Source organism: Eleutherodactylus coqui, chromosome 7, assembly GCF_035609145.1.
Source record: "Eleutherodactylus coqui strain aEleCoq1 chromosome 7, aEleCoq1.hap1, whole genome shotgun sequence".
Lineage (NCBI taxonomy): Eukaryota > Metazoa > Chordata > Amphibia > Anura > Eleutherodactylidae > Eleutherodactylus > Eleutherodactylus coqui.
The window spans coordinates 121,155,191-121,181,285 of NC_089843.1; the positions used below are offsets into that span (position 1 = coordinate 121,155,191).

The 26,095-nt window shown below is 45.0% G+C and overlaps 1 protein-coding gene across 1 annotated transcript in view; it reads right to left on the minus strand.

Moving 5' to 3' along the window:
* The window catches only part of GUCY1A1 (guanylate cyclase 1 soluble subunit alpha 1), a 72,791-nt gene extending 57,545 nt beyond the window's left edge, over positions 1 to 15,246 (minus strand). The window contains exon 1 of the mRNA XM_066573603.1: positions 14,895 to 15,246. Coding sequence (XP_066429700.1) covers positions 14,895 to 15,146 — 252 coding nt within the window. The 5' untranslated portion in view covers positions 15,147 to 15,246. The remainder of the gene's footprint in view (positions 1 to 14,894) is intronic.
* Positions 15,247 to 26,095: the final 10,849 nt, after the last annotated feature.

Genomic DNA, 26,095 nt, shown 5'->3' on the forward strand with positions numbered 1-26,095 from the left:
TGTTCGAGATGCTCGTTACTCGAGACGAACACCACGCGGTACTCGTCTCGATTAAACGAGCACTGACCATTGAATTCAATGGAGCCGGCAATACAGCCGGCTCTATTGAAAGCAATGGGCTGCCGGCGTACGCCCAATGAATTGTCGGGAAGAGCTTAAATATATAAGCCCTTCCCTGCAATTCATCTAGAAATGTGTAAAAATAAAAAATATATATATATACTTACCTGGTCCCGGCAGAACGATGTTAGCCCATTAAATTCAATGGAGCCGGCAATACAGCCGACTCCATTGAAAGCAATGGGCTGCCGGCGATCGCGGGATGAATTGTCAGGAAGGGGTTAAATATATAAGCCCTTCCCTGCAATTCATCCAGAAATGTGTAAAAATAAAAAATATATATATACTTACCTGGTCCCGGCAGACGGAGTTCAGCGCGGCAGGCTGCAGTTCTCCTGAACTGCTCTGAACAGCTGTGAGTAGTATTCAGCAGCCGGGGATTTAAAATCCCCGCCTGCTGAATGAGAGGCCTCTGATTGGTCACAGCCTGACCAATCAGAGGCATCCCTCACTCACACCCATTCATGAATTCATGAATGGGTGAGTAAGGGCTGCCTCTGATTGGCTCAGGGGCAGCTCTCAGCTGTCCCTGCCCCTGAGCCAATCAGAGGCAGCCCTTACTCACCCATTCATGAATTCATGAATGGGTGTGAGTGAGGGATGCCTCTGATTGGTCAGGCTGTGACCAATCAGAGGCCTCTCATTCAGCAGGCGGGGATTTTAAATCCCCGGCTGCTGAATACTACTCACAGCTGTTCAGAGCAGTTCAGGAGAACTGCAGCCTGCCGCGCTGAACTCCGTCTGCCGGGACCAGGTAAGTATATATATATTTTTTATTTTTACACATTTCTGGATGAATTGCAGGGAAGGGCTTATATATTTAACCCCTTCCCGACAATTCATCCTGCGATCGCCGGCAGCCCATTGCTTTCAATGGAGTCGGCTGTATTGCCGGCTCCATTGAATTCAATGGGCTAACATCGTTCTGCCGGGACCAGGTAAGTATATATATATTTTTTATTTTTACACATTTCTGGATGAATTGTAGGGAAGGGCTTATATATTTAAGCCCTTCCCGACAATTCATCCCGCGTACGCCGGCAGCCCATTGCTTTCAATAGAGCCGGCTGTATTGCCGGCTCCATTGAATTCAATGGGCTAACATCGTTCTTCTCTGCCACAGCTGTTACAGCTGTGGCAGAGGAAAACGATCTTTACGCTGACAGTGGGGGGGGGGGGGTCTCACTCTTGCCGCTATTGTGGCTTAATAGTGGGACCTGGGAACTTGAGATACAGCCCAAAATGTAGCTCCTCGCCTGCCCTATTCGTTTCTGTGTCATTTCCATCACTTTCTTGTGTTTTGCAGATTTTCACAAATGAAAACCTTAGCGAGCATCGGCGATATACAAAAATGCTCGAGTCACCCATTGACTTCAATGGGGTTCGTTACTCGAAACGAACTCTCGAGCATCACTGAAAGTTTTACTCGAGTAACGAGCACCCGAGCATTTTGGTGCTCGCTCATCTCTAATCATAACCATGATGACTGTGAGTGCAATCCCTTTTTGAGAAAATACTCCGTTGACACCTTAGGCCGGCTGCACACAGCCGGATGTGCATTGCGGAAGGGTCATAGATTCCGCGTCATTGCCTAGCGACGGCATGAGAAAATCTGTACTGCGTATGTCTGATGGCACGCTGTGCAGACCATCTGCAGGTACGCTGGGTGACCAGCCGAGCACAGGGTCGGATTCTGCTGCGGGAATCCAATCCGATCATCTGCAGCTGGCCTTATTCTTTATGGTAGGAACAGTAGTGCTTTCAGGTTGAAAGTATCTATATGTATCTTTTTGTCTATTTGCTCTGTTTTTATCTAGATTTGAAGTAAAAGTTAAGGCCCATTTACACAGGACGAGTGTCGGGCAAATGATGCCCGATGCCCGACACTCGTCCCTGTGTCTCTGCGCCCCTCTGCTCCTGCACGGGAGCTGGCACAGCTGGCTGGGTCATGGAGCGGCCAGCAGGGAGGTGGGGCAGTGCAGGAGATTTCTCTCCTCTCGCTCCCCCTCCCCTCTCCATTTACATAACACAGCGGCCGTTCGCTACTGAACGGCGGCTGTTTAAACTGCATGATGAGCGATGAGCTTTATCGCTCATCTTTTATGCAGCATCAATCTAGTTCAGTAGCGAACGGCCGCTGTTATCTCAATGGAGAGGGGCGGGGGAGCGAGAGGAGAGAAATCTCTTGCACTGCCCTGCCCCCCTGCTGGCCACTCCATGTGCAAGACAGCTCTGCTAGGTCCCCTGCAGGAGCGCGGGGATACAGGGATGAGTGTCGGGCATCGTTTGCCCGACACTCGGCCTGTGTAAATGGGCCTTTATGTTTTCGGTTGCACTTCACCAGGGAACCAAATATAAATAAACGAGGAGCAACGTCTTCCTTCTGATTCAAAAGCAAGGTTGACAATGCGCACCAGCTGATTCAGTATTAAGCACCATACCTCCATGATAAAATTTAGCATACTTTCTTTTTCTGTTTAGAAGAAAAACAAGCAGGCAGACATTAACTCTGTATTCTGTATTGATCGTCTAGGAATCCTGGAACAGCTGTCATAGTAATGATTATAAATAAGCCTTATATATTGGCTGCTGTGGTGTTGAAGGTTATGCTCCAGAAGAAGCCAGACTGAAGGTAAAACTCAATGGGGGCTGAGTTCTAGAAGGACTTGATTTTACTGTTACATGCATCTATTTTATTGCGTTTGTGAGTATGAGTAAACACCTTTACGCAGCCTTTTAACCAGTTGGGAATTGATTGTACTAGGCCCACCTGCTTGTTTTACTTCTAAACAGAAAAAGATGGTATGCTAAATTTTATCGCAGAGCTGTGGAGCTTGGGGGGAGGGGGGGGGGGTGTTCCCAGGCTTTATTTTAAATATAGCTGCCCATGCCCTAAAATAATAAATGAGCCTATGCTCACCCTTCAGGGATCTGGGGCAGGTTAGCAAAGGCTTATTTATTATTTTGGGGCCTGGGCATATGTAGTTAAAAAGTAACTTGGAAAACCCCATTTAATATTGAATCTGCTGGTGTGAATTCTCAACTTCGACCACGGATCAGCAGTAAGAGGTTGATTTGCTTTTGGATTCCGAGTGATCCTGTACTTTTCTTTTGTAACAATAATTTTTATTAAACTTTGACATTTTTAGTGAAGAGGTTATGCCAAGTACAACTTAATGTCATTACAATACAATCAAACAAAGTACAAAATGAGTTAAATGATGAGTCCATAAATGTTGTTCTGAATGATAAAAATTCTCAGGCTATATATGAACGTCATCATTCATCCGCTAATTCAGTAATGGCTTGGCCAAGGCCAACTTGCTTAAGAATGAAGAAGAAGGGGATTCAGGAATGAGGGGAATAGGAGTGTTTTACGTTGCACAATACACACATCTTGCACAAATATGGACCCCGTTCTTTTGACTGGAGTCATATGCATGAGCGATTTTTTTCCCCACATTGCATTGCAGTAAAAAATTATGGCATGTCCTACCTTTGGGCATGCCATCAAAACGCATCGCTCATTGTTTTCAATGGGACAGGAAAACACATTACACAGTGTGCAATGTGCATGCCATTGCGATGTGAGGTTTCACATTGAAAACAATAGGAAACAGTTGCTGATCCTCCAACCCGGCTGAAAGCTGCGCCAGAGGATCACAACCTCCCCGAAGTGATGGGAGAAGTTTTTTTTTTTTCTTTACAGAAAACGCCTCACATCCGCCAGTAAATCGCACGAGCAGAGCTTCTGAGCCCGATACCCAGCTCGGCCATGTGTAGGAAGCCTTATATAGGAATAAATGTCTGTATGTTTATCTTTCGTTTCATATCTTAACATTTTTTGTTTTATTAGTGGAGAATGTAGGAATCCAAAAACAGGCACTAAAGTAGAAGGTCCCTGGATCTTAGGCTTCACGCATATGATAGTATTGTTGAATGAAAGCCATAATAGGGCACCCACAGAAATGCATGGGGTCACTGTACCTCAGTATACCTCTGATTTAATATGGAAGTATTCTTACTTGAATTGTGTCCAATTGAGTCCAGCTACAGAAAAACCATGACATTATATGCCTTATTATTGTGATATTCTGCCCCAGAAACATTGCTTCTAGGGGATAATTTCTCTGGTATGGCACATGAGCATCAGAGGACAGCACACAGAGTCTTCGGAGCTGTATGGGACTCCATATGGCATTTCTGCCTTGCGCATCAGGCCTTATCGTCTTCTTTGGGTAGGAAATCTGCAATGATGATATCACCAAGACCTAACTGCCATTGCTTTACTTAAATGCATTACGTTAGGGGGCGTTCAGGTGGACTCTAGGTCACAGCTTACAATTTGTTCAGGTCCACAGTTGTTAATCAAAAACAATAAAGCAAAAGAATTAAGTAGTCCAAATTAATTCTATTGAAAAACATACAATAAACAACCAGTTTAACATGAATTATTAGCTTTTTTTGTTAGGCTGTGTTCACATCAAGGTCGGAGGTTTCGTTGAGAGCCTCCGTCTCTGATGAGAAAATCCCAGACGCGATTGCAATATTTCATTCAGGTAAATTCCAGACAGCTGGATGGAAACCAAAGGGCCATAATTATAACCTAGGGGGTCCATCTGGCACCATTTGGTTCCGTCATAGGATGGATCCATTTGACCAGTGGATTCCGTTTGACTTTTCCCATAATGGAGCAAAATAATGGAACCCATAATGCTGGTGTGAAAGAAGCCTTAGCTGTTGATAAAGAACACAATCATATTATACGGCACAAGTAAACACTAAATATTTTGCTTAACCTTTACAGTCAAACATGTTGTTCAAGAGCATAATTTATGCACATATTAACATCATTACTTGCTTAGCAAAGGAGGCAATATAATTAGCGGGCTGCATAATTTGCTACTGACTTCACTGTTTAACATCAGAAGAAAAGTGAAGCAAACAAGCGCTTAGTAATTAGTATTTTAAAGCAGGAAAGACTTGGCTACACAATGTTATATATTTCTCACATACTGGATATGAAATGGTCAGCACAATTGTCTCCTGCATACCTCCAGCTCAAGACGTAAGGCTTTCTTCACAGTTTTTATGGGTTTTTTGAGGCTTATAAAATCCACCATGAATTGTAATCATTTTTTAACAGGTGTTTTTAGGTGGATTTCTTTTTTTATACATACTCGTCTGTTTAGGGGGCTTCTTTTCCTTTTTTTGGAAGAATGGAAAAAAGCCAAACTGCTGCATTTTGAATAAAAAGGGAGGAAAACTAACAGTGAGGAAAACATATAAAAATGTATGAATTGTGTTTCTTAACTTCCCATTGACCTACAGCTAACATCTAACCACAGGGTTTTACCACAGGAAAAAACATAACAAGTGCTGCACATAAAGTGGCGTTTTTCCATAAAATGCACGTGTGAAACTCCCATAACAGTGTGATCTCTGCTGCCTATGCTACCACAGTCAGGCATATTATCTCCATCAGAGCTTTTTCTTTTGTCATCCACTATCCTCAGTCCAGAGGCGTAACTATAGAGGGTGCAGGGGATGCGGTTGCACCCGAGCCCAGGAGCCTTAGGGGCCCATAAGGCTTCTCTTCTCCATACAGTAAGCCTAGTACTATGAATAAAGCATTATAGTTGGGGGGCCCTATTACAAGTTTTGCATCGGGGCCTGGGAGCTTCAAGTTCCGCCTCTGCCTCAGTCATATGTAGGATCCCTCAAATTTTATTAACTTTGCAGGCGTGATTAAAGTACAACTGCACTTCTGCACTTTCTACAAACTTTTGACATTTTATAGGGACATGTCAAAGGTTTTAATTGCTGGGGGCTCCAATCTTTAAAAGGCAGAAGTCTCTAAAAAAGTGGCTATTCAGGATATTTGTCAAGAGTAACATAGGTTCAAGAGTTGGAAATTAGTGTATAAAGATAAGAAATATTGGGCAGTCCACCAAGATAATGTCTTTTTTGTACCTCAATCTGCAACATGGTGTGATCCAGTTAATCTCTAACAGCAGCCTTACATGAGGTTTTTTTCTTTACGGTGGTCAAACTAAATTTTATGACCACAGCTATTGACTGAAATCTCATTGGAAAGTTTCAAGCTGCAATCTTCGTTTCCTTAATTCATTTTCAGACTCCCTGATATGTTTTTTGCAACCTGCACCTGGTTTCATCTGTTCATGTGAATGTGTTCCTGCCATACTAGATGTGAGGTCTGCGAATTCAGAAAGCTGGTAAACTCACTGGATCACATATACAGGTAAAGCTTTATTTCTGGACTGCTTTCTACATCCAGAGTTCATGAGCGATCTCACCTCCCTTGTGATGACAGACAATGATGCTGAGAAGTGTGCGATTCCCTTTCCAGCCCCCAACCACCCTCCCAGATTCTACCGAGGATGCTCTTTTCTCTTTAATACACAACCTTGTGTGATCTCTCACCTTGCAGATTGCCTGCATCCCCTCAGATGGAAGCTAGCACATATATAGTGATTGATAAGCTTGCAGATGCATTGAGAAGACAGGATATTTTGAAGAATCACCAAGCATCTGGTGGCCAAGAGTCAAAACCAGTACTTGAAGGGGGTTTGTCACAAGATGATCTTTTTAAATCATGTCAGCAGCACCTATTAAGTTTCAACTCAAACTGCTGTGATGCTGATTTAATGTGCATGCAAGTTATGGCCCATTTACACATAACGATTATTGCTCAAAATTTGTTCAAACAAGGAATTTGAGTGATACTCGTGCAGTGTAAATGCAAAGCAGTCGCTCACTATTCGTTCCCTTGTCGTTATGGCTTACTTTCAGTCTGCTTAAAAACTATCGCTGGATTGCTGGCTTCTTGTTCCGTGTAAACGTTCCCCACTCAGCGCTTCCCATAGAAGGTGAAGTGCTGAGTGAGAAGCCTGCCTGTGTAAACACTCTGCACGGGCGCTAACGATCTTAGTGGTGACGTCAGCGCTTGTGCAGTCATTTACCCGACTATCATCCTGTGTAGAGAGGCCACTAGGCTACTCTACCCATCAGCCCAATTAGCCTAAGGGCACCTTGTAGCTGGAGTTTCGGCACTAAAGTTTCAATGGCCACAATAAAGGAATCCAGCAATGTGATAAGTAAAAATCATCTAAAAGATTTCTAAAAAAACGTTAGACTTAATAAACCCTTAACTGTTTTTCAGATGGCAAAACTTCCTAGAGATGGTATTATTGTACCTGGTCACTCCTCGGAAATTAGGGGTGGAGACAAGGTAGCAGCTGTCAAAGAGTTTAGTCATGCCCCAGCTTCTGATTGACTGGAGAGGGGTCTTTACTAAATTCTTAAGAGGGCAGAAGGACAGCAGCAATGCTGGGAGTAGCCGTGCACCTAGAGGCAGAGGCGCTGGAGGACACCGGGCACTGCCGTTCTGCGACGGCATCAAGACAGGGCCGAGGCTGGGAGCGCCAGCACACAGAGATGCCGGAGGCAGAGGCGGCACAGTACTCCAAGTGCCGTCCTCACACAGGAGGACGACCGCAGCAACACTGAGCGGCAGGTAAGGCAGAAGCGGCGGCTAAGCCACACCGACACCACACCCCATGAGTGAGTGCCCGGGGCAATTGGCGGCAACTACAGAGCTGACAGGCGGCACAGTGCCTGCAAATAAATGCTAGGACAGGACAGTGAGTAAGCGCAGGGACAGCTGCAGCATCTGTACTGCTTTTTGTATGCCCTGGAGGGTTAGGGGTTAGTTTTCCTATTAGGCTTACATTTTTAGCTGTTAAAGCTTCTGCATTTACAGCTCATAAAGTAAGCTTGACAGGAAAACTAATCCCTAACCCTAACCCTCCAGGGCATGCAAAAAGCAGTACAGATTCTACAGCTAGGACCTTCAAGGACCTTACAAAAGTCACCCAATCGCCCTGTCAAACCTTCCTGGTGGGGACAAGATACAATAATACCCCTACAGACACCTGAAGAAAACTAAGTTGCAGATATATGTGATAGTCAAAACAGAAACCCAAATACTTATTTAGTCTCCTCTAAGTGCAGAATGACAGTTTTATCTTAAAGGTAATGGATCATCTATTTTTTTCTAATTAAAACCCTATAGGAAAGCGTTCCATTTTACAGATCCATTTTTTTTCTGACTAGATATTTTTATTGTTTTGTCTGTACATGACTGAGGGGGCTGCTAACTGGCCTTTGAGGTAGAGCCATGCTTTACAGCTCCTATTAGAATTGCTTTACAGCAGCCTCCTACTGTAAAATACTGTAAAGCTTATCACACAATGGATAGGATCTGACCCATTGACTATTATTTTAGGCATGTTCTGTAATACATTCGAGGAGGAGGAGAAGATAAACTGGGATTATCACCTACTTTGAATGATGGAACCAGTGTTTATATATATATATATACATACACACACATCTAATTGATATCTTACCTGTGATGATATTGAGCTGATTACTAAAAGGATCCTATTATTAGATTCAGTGGTCAGTCTGAAATCTGCAGCATATCAGGATTTTGTTGATTTTTAAATATAGATCATGTTATTGAGAAGAAAAAAAAATAGTGAAAAATTCTTAAAAATATGCTTGAAATAAAAATTTGATTTATACATTAGGTCATTTTCTGATGACACATTCCCTTTAAGAAAACAAGAGCAGGGTTTTAGATTGTCCAGTTTCCATTACAAATGAGTAGTAAGAGAGGGTAAGATGCAACAGGTTACCTCCAAGTCAGAGAAAAAACAAATCTGTTGCCATTGCTCATTTACACATGTGGTAGCAATAAATGAGAGAGAACAAAGGCTGAAAGAAAATAAGTACCTTCTGAAATAAATATACCCTAGAGGACTTGATTGATTTTTTTGTTTAGCTGAATTGGGGTAAGCTGCACAAAATGATAAAATGGGTGTGCTTAGTTCACCTCAAGGAGGGAGGTTTACCCTCTAAGAAACTTCTATTACATGGTTGCTCATCAATTTCATGGATGTTTAGCCACTTAACAATACAGAATGTACAGTTACGTCCCGTGTGTTTGGAGTTTGGGTGGAGAGGGATGGGGTACTGATCCCGCTCCATACAATGTGGGTGCTGGCTGTGTCTTGCAGCTGACACCCACAAGCAACAGCCTCGATTAGCTTGAACGAGTGAACAAACAATCGCAAGTTCAAGTGCCCTGTGGAGACTAGAAAATATGTACAAATTTATTTAAAAACTTCATTACAAAAAAATTTAAAAGTTTAAACAAAAACCTTTTCTCATATTTAAAACAAAAAAAAAACTGTGGAGGCAAAATTGAGAAAAAAGAAGAATGGGTTGCCTTAAATGGGTAATATTGCATCTCAATGTAGTAAGCACCAATATCTTCTTCTGGTGATAATACTTTGCTGTCACGAGTTCCATTTTCCTGCTAGAGGAAATTCATAACACAATTGTGAGTCCTGATAACCGATTAAACCACTTGTTGTCATTCACAAGACATGTACAGCGGATGTGCATAGGGTTTGTATAGAGCGGGTCATTGACAGCTGACATGCAGGCACAAAAGACATGATCACAGCGATCACTGTTAACTATTTAAATGTCACTGTCAATTTTGACAGCGGTATCTAAATGTCGCGAAGGCCAATTAAACGTTCTGAATGGTGAGATCTTGGGGTTTCGTTTTGATGTCAGAAGTCCCCGGGCTGTCATGCATTTCTGCCTATTAAGTTGTGTCTGTGGCATGTCCTAATAGAACATCTGCAGACATACAATATACTACAATACTTCAGTATTGCAGTATATTGTAGAAGTGATCAAACGATCAGTAGTTTAAGTCTCCTTAGGGGCTAAAAATAAGGTAAAAACGTTTCTTTTAATAATTAAAAAATATATAAATAAAAGTTTACACCTCCCCTTTCCCCTATTCATAATAGAAAAAAAAATCTAAGCAAAAAAAAAAACTTCTTTGTTATTGTTGCATGCATAGCAGTTCGTTCTATCAAAATAGCACTTTATCTTACAAAATGAACTCTATCAGAAAAAAAAATGCCAGTATTGTGCTTTTCTGATAACCCGATCTCAAAGAAAAAAGATGTACTGCTAGTGATCAAATAATCACATGTACCCCAAAATTGTACATTAGAAACCATAGGTTGCCCCGCAAAACACAAGCCTGCACACCGCTACATGATATACGTCATTTTTTTAAAGTAATAATATTTTATATTGGCACAGCCCGCCTCAGACCTCATGGGGGCGGGCTGTGCCAACCTCTCCCCACTGGCAGCATACAGACTTCTCCTGTACACAAAAGGGAAGAGAGCTGTCATTCTGCATGCAGTGGGCGGGAAAAAGGCCGATGCAGCTCAGCTCCAAGTCAACCTTTCTAGTGTATTTATTCTACAATGCCGCAGTGTACCCCAAAATCATACCAATGGAAACTACAACTAATCTTGCAAAAAACAAGACCTCACACAGCTCTATTGTCAGAGAAATAAATGGGTCTTATGGGTCTTGGGATTGAACCAAGTAAAAAAACACTTTTCTTTTTAAATTGTTTGCTGTGTATAACAGTAATGAATAAGAAAAACCTTGACATTTGGTATCGCTATACACATAGTGATCCACAGAATAGGGAGTCTCACACGAGTGTGTTTTGTGAGCGTAATACACTGTACCAATATTGCATAGGCTGCCGCTCACACGAAAAGAAATTGCACCATGTTATATCATAGCAGGTTTTATGTGTACATACACGCAGAGAAGGTGCATGGCGATGGGCGGCCTGAAGCCCTAGTCAATGTCATTGCGTACTATGTACCATGTGTGCATATCTCGCAGACCACACACTGTGTGAGCTCGGCCTAAAAGTAAGATTTATGCCGTATATTGACCACCGTAAAAAAACAATAATGGAATTTCTGGGTTTGTTTTTTTTCCATCTCCCCAAACATATTTAATAAAAGCTAAAAATACATTATGTGCATCCCCCCAAAAATACAGTTCATCTTACAAAAACAGGGCTCTGCGTATGGCTATTTTTCAGTTCATTTAGCAAAAAAAAGAAAATCAAGATTAAACACGAGAATTATCCATTGGTTTAAAATAAATAAATAAATAAATTTTTATTTTTGGAATAATCACCCAATCCTACCCAAAACTACATATCAATCTGCTCAGCACCTCCTGTTCTATGACATGCTGCCTGCAGACCAGACTAGAAAATGTCACAAGAAAACATTTAGAGAGGAGAGTATTCCTGGGTTGATTGAAAGCAAGTCAGCAGAGATAAAGTATAGCACGATTCACCAGAGATGACTTGTATATACAGCTTTTCCTTCAGCTGTCAAAGAGATCAGAAAGATACCAAGGAAGGAAACTGTGACTTTAGCAATGTACAGCATCTATAGAAAAGTGACAGAGCCCCATGTCAGTACTCACACAGCACATTCTATACTGTATATTCCCAATCTTCTGGCATTACACATATATTAAGCGTGATACATCTGTTTCTTTAACGCGCCAGACATTTGTTCAGAATCTTACCATATCTGTGTAGCCTATTGTAGGCTATTGACTGCCAGGCTACGCATATTCAATTACTATGTAGAGCGCTGAGAAAGACAAAATAACGAAAAATGCATCTGTTGCTCAAAAATCTTAAGTATAATTTCACACAGGTGAGTGCGATATCGGGCAGTGAATCACGGACCAATTTCGCACTCGCGAATTATTATTAATCTGTATTATCTCAAAACCGCCTCACATCACTTTGGGTTAGTAGCGATCCCTCACATCGCCCATTGTTTTCAATGGTGAAACCTTGCATCGCACCATGTGCAGCTAGCATGTAGTGCAATGCTGCCACCAGCCCCATTGAAAACAATGGGAGATGTGAAGGCACTCCCAACGATAAGACGTGCCGCAATTTGTTTCCTGCATTGCATCATGCTGCCATGCAGGATAACGTAGCTCATGCATATGGCCCCATTCAAAAGAATTGGGTTCATATTCATGCGAGATTTGTGCATCTCACAATGCACAAATCTCACACGATTTTCTTGGGATTTCAAAGTGGACTTTTAAGGTGGCCATGCACATTGGACAGAAGGACGTTGGAGGTTGAGAAACCACTGAATGACTGATCATTTGGTGAACCATTGTTTCACAGATGAAGCTATATACATTTTAGTCCATACTGGCCATTACAGTCGTTCAAATTGGCCATACATGTTCAACGACAGCGGGTAAAAGATGAACGATATTGCTGGCAAAGTCCTTTTGAAGAAGGATTGTTCACTGATGAAAAAGCTTTCATAAGACTCAAGGATCCTTCATCCGATTATAGGTCTAAAATTTCAGACGAGGCTGACTTCTTACCAGACGATGACGGTGTCATTGGTTGGCTAAAATATTTGTTAGTTGTTACATCCCAGTGACAAATGATCATTTAGGTGGAAATCTGCCATTTTCATTAACTTTATTTTTTGTGTATGGGTACCTGTAGAAAAGGTCTTATATATAATAAAGAGCAGTTGCTGGGTTATCTTCCATTAAGGCCCTCCATACACGTTCAACAGCTGCCGGCTGAGACGTATCTCCCAACTTCCCCATACACATGGACACTTGGCTGACATACATGTGTTAGAGAGGTAATCCACTGCCAAACAGTTGTGGCTTATCTCCTGGGAGACAAAATAATTGGAGACTGAAATTCAGCATCCCCCATCCTTCTTTCGGCAACATCATCTGTAGAGTAAAATTGAGTGACCCTCATACACATTACAGAGCCCACCACAGTCGGGAAGTTTGAATGTTTCAATGCCAATGCGTATGACAGCCGTTAGACTTTGTTCACATCTCTTTTCATCAATTCCATTGTTCTGCTCTATTATAGGAGCAGAAAGTCAAAATTGACGGCGGTTCTGGATTCACTACATGACGCACAGCAACCGCAACCGACGCATACCACTGACACTCCTCTCTTTTATAGATTCCTGAATTGGAAAAATCAGCCATGCATCAATACAGGATGGGGAGGGGGGGGGGGGTGTTCACTGCTTAACTAAGCAAATTGGATATTTAGGAATATGGGGAAATATAGCACCCACCCTTGTAGTAACTGTAAGAACAGCCACATTGCTTTTATCCAGATCCTCACAACAAGGTAAAACAAAACACTTCATACAATTTTACTAAAAAGCTTATATTTACTGCTATTTTTTTACTTTAGGGGGAAAAAACTTCATTTTGCATCTTGAATGGATAATCTGCTTATAGCAGAGAGTCAACCTGTAACATAAGACACCGTGTTTCTTGTAAAAAGCCATTTAGCATTGATCCCACTAATATTTCTTGTTGCAGATGCTGCCAATCTGCCAGACCTGCATGACTCCTTCCCTCTAGGATAGGAACCTCTGCAGATAGGTGGGCACCTGCATGGCAACATATATGTAACAGCGGATACAAGCAATCACAGGAAGGCACATGTCTAAAAAAAAGTCAATGTATATTAAGGTGACATAAGCAAGTAGGTCAAGTAATATGTGGTATAGATAAGCAGGTCACACATTAATGTACACGTTTGGTAAACGACCTGCATTCCGGTATACGATACCAGTACAAACAGTAATGTATCTGCTCTGGAAAAATAAATAAATGCCCTATGTTTCTGTGCTACAGACACAGGCTGCTGTCACACCGTATAAATGCTAATTACAGTACTGCAGGACTGCAAGATGATTGGAAAAACCTGGTATGCCACTAGCAGTGCGTCACTTGTTGCGTCAGTCCTGGCACTGTTTATGGTCACAACAATGTAACAAATGTTATTAGTATGTAAAGTATCAAATAGAAACAAATAACTAAAATGCAAAACAGAAGATAGTTCCCATGTCTTATCTAGAAACAGTGTGGCCAGAAATGATCAATAGTCCCACATGATCTCTACATACACAGACATGTCACATCCATAAGGGCTGCTTTATACAACCACACACACCAGGAAGAATGTCGCCAAGCTTCAGTATCACTAACTGCTTAGAGGGTTAATGGGCACTAGAAGAAAAAAGCCACCAGTCATATCTCTACATCATGCAGATGACACATTTCATTCCCAGATTTTGTATAATGGGTGTTGTTTTATGATTTTTTAATTACAGTGGGGGTCGTGTATCACGATTGTACTGGACTTTTTTTGGTCAGGTTGTACTGTTTGAAATGTGGTACAATTCTTAAGAACTGTATGGTGATTATTAGGAAATTGCGTAGAATTTTGACAAGCATGTCATGACTTATAAACCGTACCATTATGGAGTCGGGAAGGATTTTTTTTCCCCCAAACAGGGAGGGGGAGAACAGGCTGAACTGGATGGACATTTGTCTTTTTTCAGCCTAGCATACTATGTAACTAACAAGAATGATACATGTGAAGCTGGTGAAGAATTGTTTGAAGGTACTTTTTCTGTATGTGTCTGGAACACCCTGCTGGACTGTATAGTCCTGTACATAATATCACAGCTGCACACATCACATCGTTAGAAGTGCCATATTTACCTCCCAAATACTAATGACTCTCACTGACTCTTCATAAAAGTGTCATTCCTGGAGCTACATGTGTGACATCCAAGTACACAAAAGTGAGCAAACAGAGGTTTTCCTGCATAGAGCACCATGACAAGCGATCGCATGTGCGACATCTATCAGTCGGGGCAGCAGGTGACACATTTCTCACAAGTCGCCCCATTTCCTTAAATACAAACATCCAGCGAGAATTTGACAAAGTGACTTTTTACCTCCGGGAAGATCAACTTGCGGATGCTCTCGGCCAGGGTGTGCAGGTAGACCCTGGTGCGGCTGCTCTTCCTCTGCGGCAGCTCTTCGTGCAGTCTCCTCTGCCGGACGGTGGTGTCGGTGCAGATCGGTCCGGCAGCCGCCGCCGCCGCAGGAGCCTCGTCGTCGCCCTCCTCTGATCCCTGGCTCTGTGTCAGCAGGGAGAAGGGACATTCTCCCGACAGCTTTAAGTCCTTGAGCTTGGTGCAGAACATGCTGCCGGCTCCGGTGCCTCTCCTGCCGGCTTCAGGTGGTCTTCTGCAGAGGAAGAACGGAACTAGCGGGAGCCGGACCCCATGACAGGCTGAGGGAAGGTCTCACATGAGCGGCTGCTGGAGTCTGGCGGGGCGGAGAGGGGGAGGCACCGACAGGCTGCAGCTGCCACCCTCTGCACCCTCTATAGGGGACTGACTGGTGGCACACTGATGTGGCTAGCAGCTTGGATCGCCCACAGGACTGGTGAAGAGGAGACTTGTTGTCTTCAAGGGCAAAGAAAAATCTGTTCTCTAAATTCCAGCAGTTTAGTATTATATACACTGAAAGGGCACTTTATTAGAGACCCCCTTTGGTCTTGGACCTTCTTTGGACTTCAGAGGTGCATCATGGCATAGATCCCACTAGCACAGAATATCGGCCCATGCGGACAGGATAGTTTTTGCTGTAAATTAGATGGAGGTACTGATATGTTCTGAACAGCTGACGGGAAGGGGTCATTGGTTCATGCTGCTTGCACCAAATTCTGACCTTCAATCAGCATGGTGCAGCGGAAATCAGGATTCGGCCAACTGCACACGGCCGTGACGGGCTCCGCCGCGGAATATTTCCGCGGCAAAGGCCGTCGTGGCGCCCCCCCCAGAGACCCCATACTTACCAGCGGATCCGGCGTTCTCGCTACCGCATGACGCTTCCCCGCCCACCGCCGCGCGTCATGTGACACGCCGGCCGCGTCACATGACACGCCCACCGTGTCACATGACTCGGCCGGCCGTGTCATGTGACGCGCCTGCCGCGTCATATGACGCGGCGGCGGTAGGTGGGGAAGCGTTTTCACGCTATCTTCCGCTGTGCTACAGTGGAAGATAGCATGAACGGACGGCTTCCATTGACTGCAATGTGAGCCGGCCACGCGTACACCCGTGGCAAATAGAGCATGCCGCGGGTGAGGACGGGAGATTTCCCGGTGCGGAATTCCGCGGTGGAATTCCGCACCGTGAGCATTGTGCTATTAGGTTCAATAGAACCTAATAGCAGTGGGCAATGCAGCGGATTTTCGCCACGAATTACGCGGCGGAAATCCGTTCGTGGGAAGGAGGCCTTCATCTGACCAGGTGATGTTTTTCTACTGCTCGATAATCCGATTTTTGCACCCTGGAGACTTGGCTTTCTGTTTCTCAAAGACCGGGTGCACGTTTACCAAGAGGTTGCAACTTGCATCGGACACCCCACAGACACTGTCCATGTTCGATATATAGATGGCCCTCACCAGCGGCGTAGCTAAAGGCTCATGGGCCCAGGTGTAAAAGTTCAGCAACCCACCCCACCTACACACACCTGTACCCGTACCCATATCTAAGCTGTGCTGCATAAGCTGCAAGACAAATTTGCATACATGATCTAGTCCCTGGCATCAGCTTTCCGTACATGACTCATTTCTTGGACTACGTGGAACATTTTTTTCTTGCCGCTTAGGCTAACTTCACATAGGTGAGCGCAATATGGAGCCATGAATCCCGCCCCAATATTGTGAGCCCCACCATGTGATTTCTCCAAGGATGCAAGACGTTTTTATGTCAAAACAGCCTCGCATCACTTCGGGGAAGAAGCAATCCCTTGCCGCGGCTGTCAGCTGCGGTGGAAGATTGCGGATTTTCTCCCATTGTTTTCAATGGGAGACCTCGCATTGTGTGCACCTAGCACGTGGTGCAAAGCTATTGCCCATCTCCTTGAAAACAATAGGCACAGCAATGCGAGAGCACCCAGCAAGATAGAACATGTCGCAATTGGTTTCTCACATAGCATCGCGGTGCCATGCGGTGAAATATCGCTCGTGTATGACCCCATTCATATTGCGAAGACCTGTGAAGGCAGCCTTAGGTTGTGTTCATGCTTTATGTTGCATTTTGAACCACAAGTAAAAATCGCATCAAAAAACTGCATACAGTGTTCAAAAACTACATGGGTGTTTAAGAAACTGCATACACTAATAAAAACCGCATGTGACTTTAAACACGTGACTTTGATGCGTTTTTTAATTGTGTGCAATCATATACAGAAAATACCCATACTATATCAGCATGGTCCATATCACTATATACAGGGAGATGTATAACTTATACCAGCTGTACATATATAATTATATACAGGATATACCCAGGTTATACGAGCATGCTCTATATCACTATATACAGGATATATAACTTATACCAGCTGTACATATATAATTGTATACAGGACATATCCAGATTATATGAGCATGATCTATATCACTATATACAGGGAGATGTATAACTTATACTAGCTGTACATATATAATTATATACAGGATATACCCAGGTTATACGAGCATGCTCCATATCACTATATACAGGATATATAACTTATACCAGCTGTACATATATAATTGTATACAGGACATATCCAGATTATATGAGCATGATCTATATCACTATATACAGGGAGATGTATAACTTATACTAGCTGTACATATATAATTATATACAGAATATACCAAGGTTATACCAGCATGCTCCATATCACTATATACAGGATATATAACTTATACTAGCTGTAAATATATAATTATAAACTGGAAATACCCAGGTTATACCAGCATGGTTCATATCATTATATACTATCATGGTCCATATCATATATTCTTGCACGGGAAAATCCCCTGTTTAAATACAGTCTCAGGGCTCTTTCACACGGGCGTATGCATTTTTACGAATTTCTGTCCATGCCGTATATTCGCCTGAATAGATATTTTTCCACAATCACAGCCAGCGTTTTCTCACCGATTACCACGACCGGAGCGACGATTTAAGTGAAAAAATACGTTGCACCCCGGAAAACCCTCGCTCTGCAAAAATCCTCAGGATCCCTTCAAATGCCTATATAGAGGCACCTGTAAGCTTTTTCGCAGTGTTGGACGCTGCTAAAAAGCCTCTCCCTCCCTTTCTTTTTCCATAGGAGTCTATGGGAGCCTCCAGCGTATATAGGGCAAAAGATAGTTCCAGAACTATCTTTTTACCCACCATATATACGCTGGCTGTATTTCGGTCGCGTATGTTTCATTTTTGATGGTGCAACATATTTACGCTTCATATATTCGCCCGTCTGAACGAATGCATTGGAAACAAATGCCTCAGATGGTCGTGTATATCAGTCAGGTATAAAAACATCACCGTTTATGCGCACGTGTTATCCCGTGCAGGGGTTGTCCCGCGCCGAAATGTGTTTTGTTTTTTTTCAATAGCCCCCCCGTTCGGCGCGAGACAAACCCGATGCAGGGGTTAAAAAAGAAAACGGGATAGTGCTTACCTGAATCCCCGCGCTCCGGTGACTTCTTACTTACCTGGTGAAGATGGCCGCCGGGATCTTCTCCCTCGGTGGACCGCAGGTCTTCTGTGCGGTCCATTGCCGATTCCAGCCTCCTGATTGTCTGGAATCGGCACGTGACGGGGCGGAGCTACAAGGAGCCGCTCTCCGGCACGAGCGGCCCCATTCAGAAAAGAAGAAGACAGGACTGCGCAAGCGCGTCTAATCCGGTGATTAGATGCTGAAAATTAGACGGCACCATGGAGACGAGGACGCTAGCAACGGAACAGGTAAGTGAATAACTTCTGTATGGCTCATAATTAATGCACGATGTACATTACAAAGTGCATTAATATGGCCATACAGAAGTGTATAACCCCACTTGCTTTCGCGGGACAACCCCTTTAAAGAAGCCTTAGACAGCTATAGCACTTGATCTGCTCAGCTGTTATAGCCCATCTGTCCTAAGGAATGACAATTGGGGCGCTCGCACATTCTAGTTAGAGCACCAGTGTTATATTCAGCTGCAATTTGCTTGATTTTGCACTGCCTGTTCATCAGAACAATTCTTGACATTCTCCTCTGACCCCTTTTGTCAATGAATTGTTTACATTCTCAGGTGCCCTTTTGCTGGATGTTTTCCTTCGATCACAGAATTCTCGGAATACTCCTGAGAATAGGTTATCAGTAGTATTTTCTCTCTTTTATATATTTCACGTTTCTTTTATAGCACCAGCAAGTTCCATAGCAATGTACAAAGGTTGTCATCACACATCAGTCACAAACTCAGTTGATGATGTTCATGTGCTTAACCCCAGGCCTGCACAATGTCCCTTCTGAAATTGCAGTCTATGTGTGATAGGGTATGACTTGCTGTGTTACTATGCAGAAGACTAATAGCATACTCGTATCTTCCAAATCTATGTGAGGACAAACACACAGCAACTTAGCGCTCCACTTCACCCTTTCCCTATCAACACAGATACTTCTAAATATAATTAAACTTTGTACAGTTCCCAGATAAACACTTTCCACTGGCAGTGCTGTGCAGTGCCCAGACAGTGCCATACAACACCCATTTATGGCACACACTGCATAGTATGTACTCATACATTAAATTGACACTTAACACGGTATATGCACAGTTGCAGTTAACTTTAAATTGACAAATAAATAAAAGCCGCTTAATAGGTGAAGTCAAAGTTTATTATTATTATAATTTTTATTATATTCATATATTTTGTGCGTTTTGGTCTGATCTTCCATCACAAACTGACATTTATGCCAACTATGTAATAGTGTAAGTTTCCATTATAATTTATGCCAATTTTTGCTGTCTGTTCATGGGCACCTGTAACTGTCTATGAGCACCATAAACTAAGCTATGGTGATTATAGCACAGGTGCCCAGGAATGCAAGGAGGTATTTTTTATACTTACCTGCCTTTTGGGACCCACACTATCAGTCTCAAACGTCCGTACATGGACTGTGTCATTATACTGAAAGCTGGAGGTTGTATGCGTGCTCTCTAGACATGAGCGAGTATACCCGCTAAGGCTAACTACTCGAGCGAGTAGTGCCTTAGTCGAGTATCTGCCCGCTCGTGTCTAAAGATTTGGGTGCCGGCGGGGAGCAGCGGGGGAGAGCGGGGAGGAATGGAGGGGAGATCCCTCTCTCCCTCTCTCCCCCCCCCCCCCCCACTTCCCCCTGCTCACCGCCGCAACTCACCTGTCACCCGAGCCGGTAGCCAAATCTTTAGATACGAGCGGGCAGATACTCGACTAAGGCACTACTCGCTCGAGTAGTTTGCCTTAGCGAGTATGCTCGCTCATCTCTAGTGCTCTCCCATTGATCTCATAGAATCATAGAATGGTAGAGTTGGAAGGGACCTCCAGGGTCATCTGGTCCAATCCGCTGCTCAATGCAGGATCACTAAATCATCCCAGGCAGATATCCAGCCTCTGTTTGAACACTTCCATTGAAGGAGAACTCCCCACCTCCCATGGCAACCTGTTCCAATCATTGATCGTCCTCACTGTCATAGATCACAGCATGTAGGGGATCGTTGTTCTTATCTATCTCTGTAGTTGCAGCAAGAGGCCAGCTATCAGTAAAGGCCACCTCCCGCTGCAAGTAAGTTTACGTCCTGTTGCGTTAAGTACCCTGCAGCCGGGATGTAAAATTAGGTCAGGTTACATTAAGGGGGTTAAAAATTTATTATCTGTTGCCATTTTCTGACCATCATCATTTTTTAAATCTTTCTGTCAATGGGGCTTTGAGGGCTCATTTTCTTGCAAGATGACCTGTGATTTCTATCGGTACTATTTTTGAGTAAATGTGACTTTGATCACTTTTTATTACATTTTTTCTTGGAGGGGTGACCATAAAAATACAATTCTGGCAATGTGTATTTTTTTCTGATAATGTTCGGCATATGCATAATTAATGCGTTATTTTTAGAGATGAGCGAACGTGCTCGTTCGAGCTTGATGCTCGCTCGAGTATTAGGGTACTTGAGATGCTCATTACTCGAGACGAGCACCACGCAGTACTCGAGTCAATTCCATTTCCTTCCCTGCATGTTTTGCGCCATTTTCTGGCCAATAGACATGCAGGGAAGGCATTACAGCTTCCTCCTGTGACGTTCCAGCCCTATCCCACCCCCCTGCAGTGAGTGGCTGGGGAGATCAAGTGACCGCCGAGTATTTAAAGCGGTCCCGCCTGCGGCTCGCCTCACACACAAGCTGGCAGAGATTAGGGAGAGTGCTGTTCCTGCTATAGGAGAGTGTTAGGCTACTGTTTGCGTTTTCAAGAACCCCAACTGTCCTTCTCAGGGCCACATCTGACCATGTGCATTACTGTTGTGGCTGCTGGGAGCAGTTTCGCACAATTTTTTTCATCTTGGGCTGTGCAGACTATTGCGTTCTCAGTCTGCAGTCAATTATGCAGAGTATAAGGGCAGTACTGGTGAGGCAGGGATAGTGGTAGTGTAGAATCCTGTCAACAAGTACCCCAAAAAGCTCCTTCTTAGGGCTACCTGTGACCGGGTGCATTTTACTGCATGGCTGCTGGGAGTTGCCTCATTATTACCCAGCTAGGCCTTTTTGCCGCCTTGCGTATTATTTTTTTGGGACTGCAGTGTGCGTTACATAACCGCTGTGAGCCTCCAACTGCAGGCCAATAATTGCATAATTATTCAGACCGCTCTGTGTATACCTGCAAATTCACGCACAGCGTGCGGCGACAGCCCCTGATAAAGGGAAAGACATATACGCGCTCTCTAGGCTGTTAGCTTTTTTTAAAAAAATTGAAAAAAAGCTCCTTCTTAGGGCTACCTGTGACCGGGTGCATTTTACTGCGTGGCTGCTGGGAGTTGCCTCACTATTACCCAGCTAGGCCTTTTTGCAGCCTTGCGTATTATTTTTTTGGGACTGCAGTGTGCGTTACATAACCACTGTGAGCCTCCAACTGCACGCCAATAATTGCATAATATTCAGACCGCTCTGTGTGTGCCTGCAAATTCACGCACAGAGTGCCGCGACAGCCCCTGATAGAGGGAAAGACATATACGCGCTCTCTAGGCTGTTAGCTTTTTTTAAAAAAATTGAAAAAAAAGCTCCTTCTTAGGGCTACCTGTGACCGTGTGCATTATACTGCATCGCTGCTGGGAGTTGTAATGCCTCACTATTACCCAGCTAGGCCTTTTTGCAGCCTTGCGTATAATTTTTTGGGGACTGCAATGTGCGTTACATAACCGCTGTCAGCCTCCAACTGCATGCCAATAATTGCATAATTATTCAGACCGCTCTGTGTCTGCTCTATTCGTAATCCACCATACTGAGGGGTAGGGGTAGGCCTAGAGCAGGGGCCCCCAACTCCAGTCCTCAGGGACCACCAACAGGTCGTGTTTTCAGGGTATCCTATGGTAAGTACAACTATGGCAAGGTCTGAGGCACCAACAATAATTACATGACCTGTGCAATCCTGAGGAAATCCTAAAAACATGACCTGTTAGTGGTCCCTGAGGACTGGAGTTGGGGAACACTGGCCTAGAGGACGTGGACGTGGACACGGACGAGGACACGGAGCACCCCACAAAGTGGGACGAAGGCCATTCACTGCCTCCAGGTCGCACCACTGCCTCTCCCCCTGTGCCCCAACCTGCCACTCAGATCCAACCCCCCTCTCAGGACACAGGCACAAGCGCCTCCCGGCCTGCACTCACCACCCTCACCTCCGCTGTTCTCGGCCCCATCCAGCAATGTCTCTCAGCGCAGCATCCAGCTGCCGCTAGCGCAAGCCTTGGAGCGCAAGCGCAAATACGCCGCCACGCACCCGCACGCTCAAGCTTTAAACGTGCACATTGCGAAATTGATCAGCCTGGAGATGCTGCCGTACAGGCTTGTGGAAACGGAGGCTTTTCAAAACATGATGGCGGCGGCTGTCCCACGCTACTCGGTCCCCAGTCGCCACTATTTTTCCCGGTGTGCTGTCCCAGCCCTACACCAGCACGTCTCCTGCAACATCAATCGTGCCCTCACCAACGCAGTTACTAGGAAGGTCCACTTAACCACGGACATGCGGACAAGTACTGGTGGGCAGGGCCACTATATCTCCCTGACGGCACATTGGGTGAATTTGGTGGAGGCTGGGATCGAGTCAGAGCCTGGGACTGCACACGTCCTACCCACACCCAGAATTGTGGGTCCCTCCTCGGCTCTGGTATCTGCGGCGGTCTATGCCACCTCCTCTAAACCCTTCCCCTCCTCCTCCTCCTACGCAACCTCTACCTCTCAATTAAGAAATGTGAGCAGCACTTCGCCAGCAGGCGGTGTGGCGCGGCGGCAGCCCAGCGGTGGGCAAGCGTCAGCAGGCCGTGCTGAAACTACTCAGCCTAGGTGACAAGAGGCACACGGCCCCCGAGCTGTTGCAGGGTCTGACTGAGCAGACCGACATTTGGCTTTCGCCGCCGAGCCTCCAACCAGGCATGGTCATGTGTGACAACGGCCATAACCTGGTGGTGGCTCTGCAGCTCGGCAGCCTCACACACGTGCCATGCCTGGCCCACGTCTTTAATCTGGTGGTTCAGCGATTTCTGAAAAACTACCCGCACTTGTCAGACCTGCTCGGCAAGGTGCGCCGCATCTGCGCACATTTCCGCAAGTCCATCACGGACGCTGCCACCCTGCGGACCCTGCAACATTGGTTTAATCTGCCAGAGCACTGGCTGTTGTGCGACGTGCCCACACGGTGGAATTCTACGCTCCACATGTTGGCCAGGCTCTATGAGCAGCGTAGAGCAATAGTGGAATACCAACTCCAACATGGGCGGCGTAGTGGGAGTCAGCTTCCTCAATTCTTTACCGAGGAGTGGGCCTGGATGGCAGACATCTGCCAGGTCCTCGGAAACTTTGAGGAGTCTACCCAGATAGTGAGCGGCGATGCTGCAATCATTAGCGTCACCATTCCTCTGCTATGCCTGCTGAGAAGTTCGCTGCAAAGCATAAATGCTGACGCTTTGCGGTCGGAACAGGAGACGGGGGAAGAGAGTATGTCGCTTGATAGTCAGAGCACCCTCATGTCTATATCTCAGCGCGTTTTGGAGGAGGAGGAGGGGGAAGAGACAGCTGGGCCCACTGCAGAGGGTACCCATGCTGCTTGCCTCTCATCTGTTCAGCGTGTATGGCCTGTGGACGAGGAGGAGGAGGATCCTGAAAGTGATCTTCCTAGTGAGGACAGCCATGTCTTGCGTACTGGCACCCTGGCACACATGGCTGACTTCATGTTAGGCTGCCTTTCTCGTGACCCTCGCGTTAGACGTATCCTGGCCGCTACGGATTACTGGGTGTACATCCTTCACGACCCCCGGTATAAGGAGAACCTTTCCACTCTCATTCCCAAAGAGGAAAGGGGTTCGAGAGTGATGCAATACCACAGGGCCCTGGTGGACAAACTGATGGTAAACTTCCCATCTGACAGCGCTAGTGGCAGAAGGTGCAGTTTCGAGGGCCAGGTAGCAGGGGAGGCGCGGAGATCAGGCAGCATGTTTAGCGCAGGCAGGGGAACACTCTCCAAGGCCTTTGCCAGCTTTATGGCTCCCCAGCAAGACTGCGTCACCACTCCCCAGTGAAGGCTGAGTCGGAGGGAGCACTGTAAAAAGATGGTGAGGGCATACGTAGCCGATCGTACCACCGTCCTCCGTGATGCCTCAGCTCCATACAACCATTGGGTGTCAAAGCTGGACATGTTGCACGGACTTGCGCTGTATGCCCTGGAGGTACTTGCTTGCCCTGCCGCTAGCGTCTTGTCAGAGAGGGTGTTTAGGGGAATCATCATGGATAAGCGTACCCGCCTGTTAACTGCCAGTGTCGACATGCTTACACTCATAAAGATGAACAAAGCCTGGATTTCCCCAGACTTCTCTTCTCCACCAGCGGAGAGCAGCGGAACCTAAAGAATCTTTTCGCTGCAACCGCAGATAAAAACACTCTTCTGTATCATGGGGAAAGCGGGGCATTTCTCTTTGTCAATCTGTCTCTGACATTAGTCCTCCTCCTGCTACTCCTCCTCCAGAAACAACATGTCATGGCTCTGAACGGCCAATTTTTCTGCGGCGCAAAAGGGTCATCTACATCTACCAATGTTTTTACAATTTTTCTAAGTTTCAAAAGTATTGAGACTGTTACATGAACCAATTTTTTCAACAGGGCTGCCTCCAGGCTCTGTTACAAATTAAGCAACAGTGAGTTGTATCTTTAAAAAAATGTTTATGGGTTTCACCTGCCCTCTCGGTTGATAAATTTTTCAGAGGTACACTTGTACTCTTAGTACACTAATTTTTGGGGCCCACGCCTACACTCTTATCCAACTAATTTTTCCGGCCTTCGCCTATGCTCATGGTATCCCAATATTTCTGAGGTTGGCCTATACTATTACTACAGAAATTTTACTGGGATCTGCCTGCCTGCCTATACTTCTACTACAAGAAAGTTACAGGTGTCTGCCTATACTGCTGCCACTTACATGTTACAGGGGTCTGCCTATACTTCTGCTACAGAAATGTTACTGGGATCTGTCTATAGTGTTACTACAGAAATGATACAGGGGTCAGTGTATACTTCTGCTACAAAAATGTTACTGAGGTCTGCCTATACTTCAACAACAGAAATGGTGGTGGGGTCTGCCTATACTGCTGCTACAGAAATGTTACAGGGCTCTGCCTATACTGCTGCTACATAAATGTTACAGGGGTGTACCTATAGTGCTGCTACATAACTCTTACTGGGGTCTGCCTATACTTCTGCCACATAAATGTTACAGGGGTCTACCTATAGTGCTGCCACTTAAATGTCACAGGAGTCTGCCTATACTTCTGCTACAAGAATGTTACTGGGGTCTGCCTATACTTCTGCCACGTAAATGTTACAGGGGTCTGTAAATACTATGGGTGCACTAAGTCTTCCCATTGCGGTGTTCTACCTATCTGGCCCCCCCCAAAAAACAGAATGTCTAGGGCATGGCGTGTGGGCTGCAGCCAACATGTATTTCCTCTCACGTAACCTCAGCTATCTGGGGCACTGCAATGGGATTTCTTTATGTACCGTCTGTGTGTTCCTGCTAGCCACCC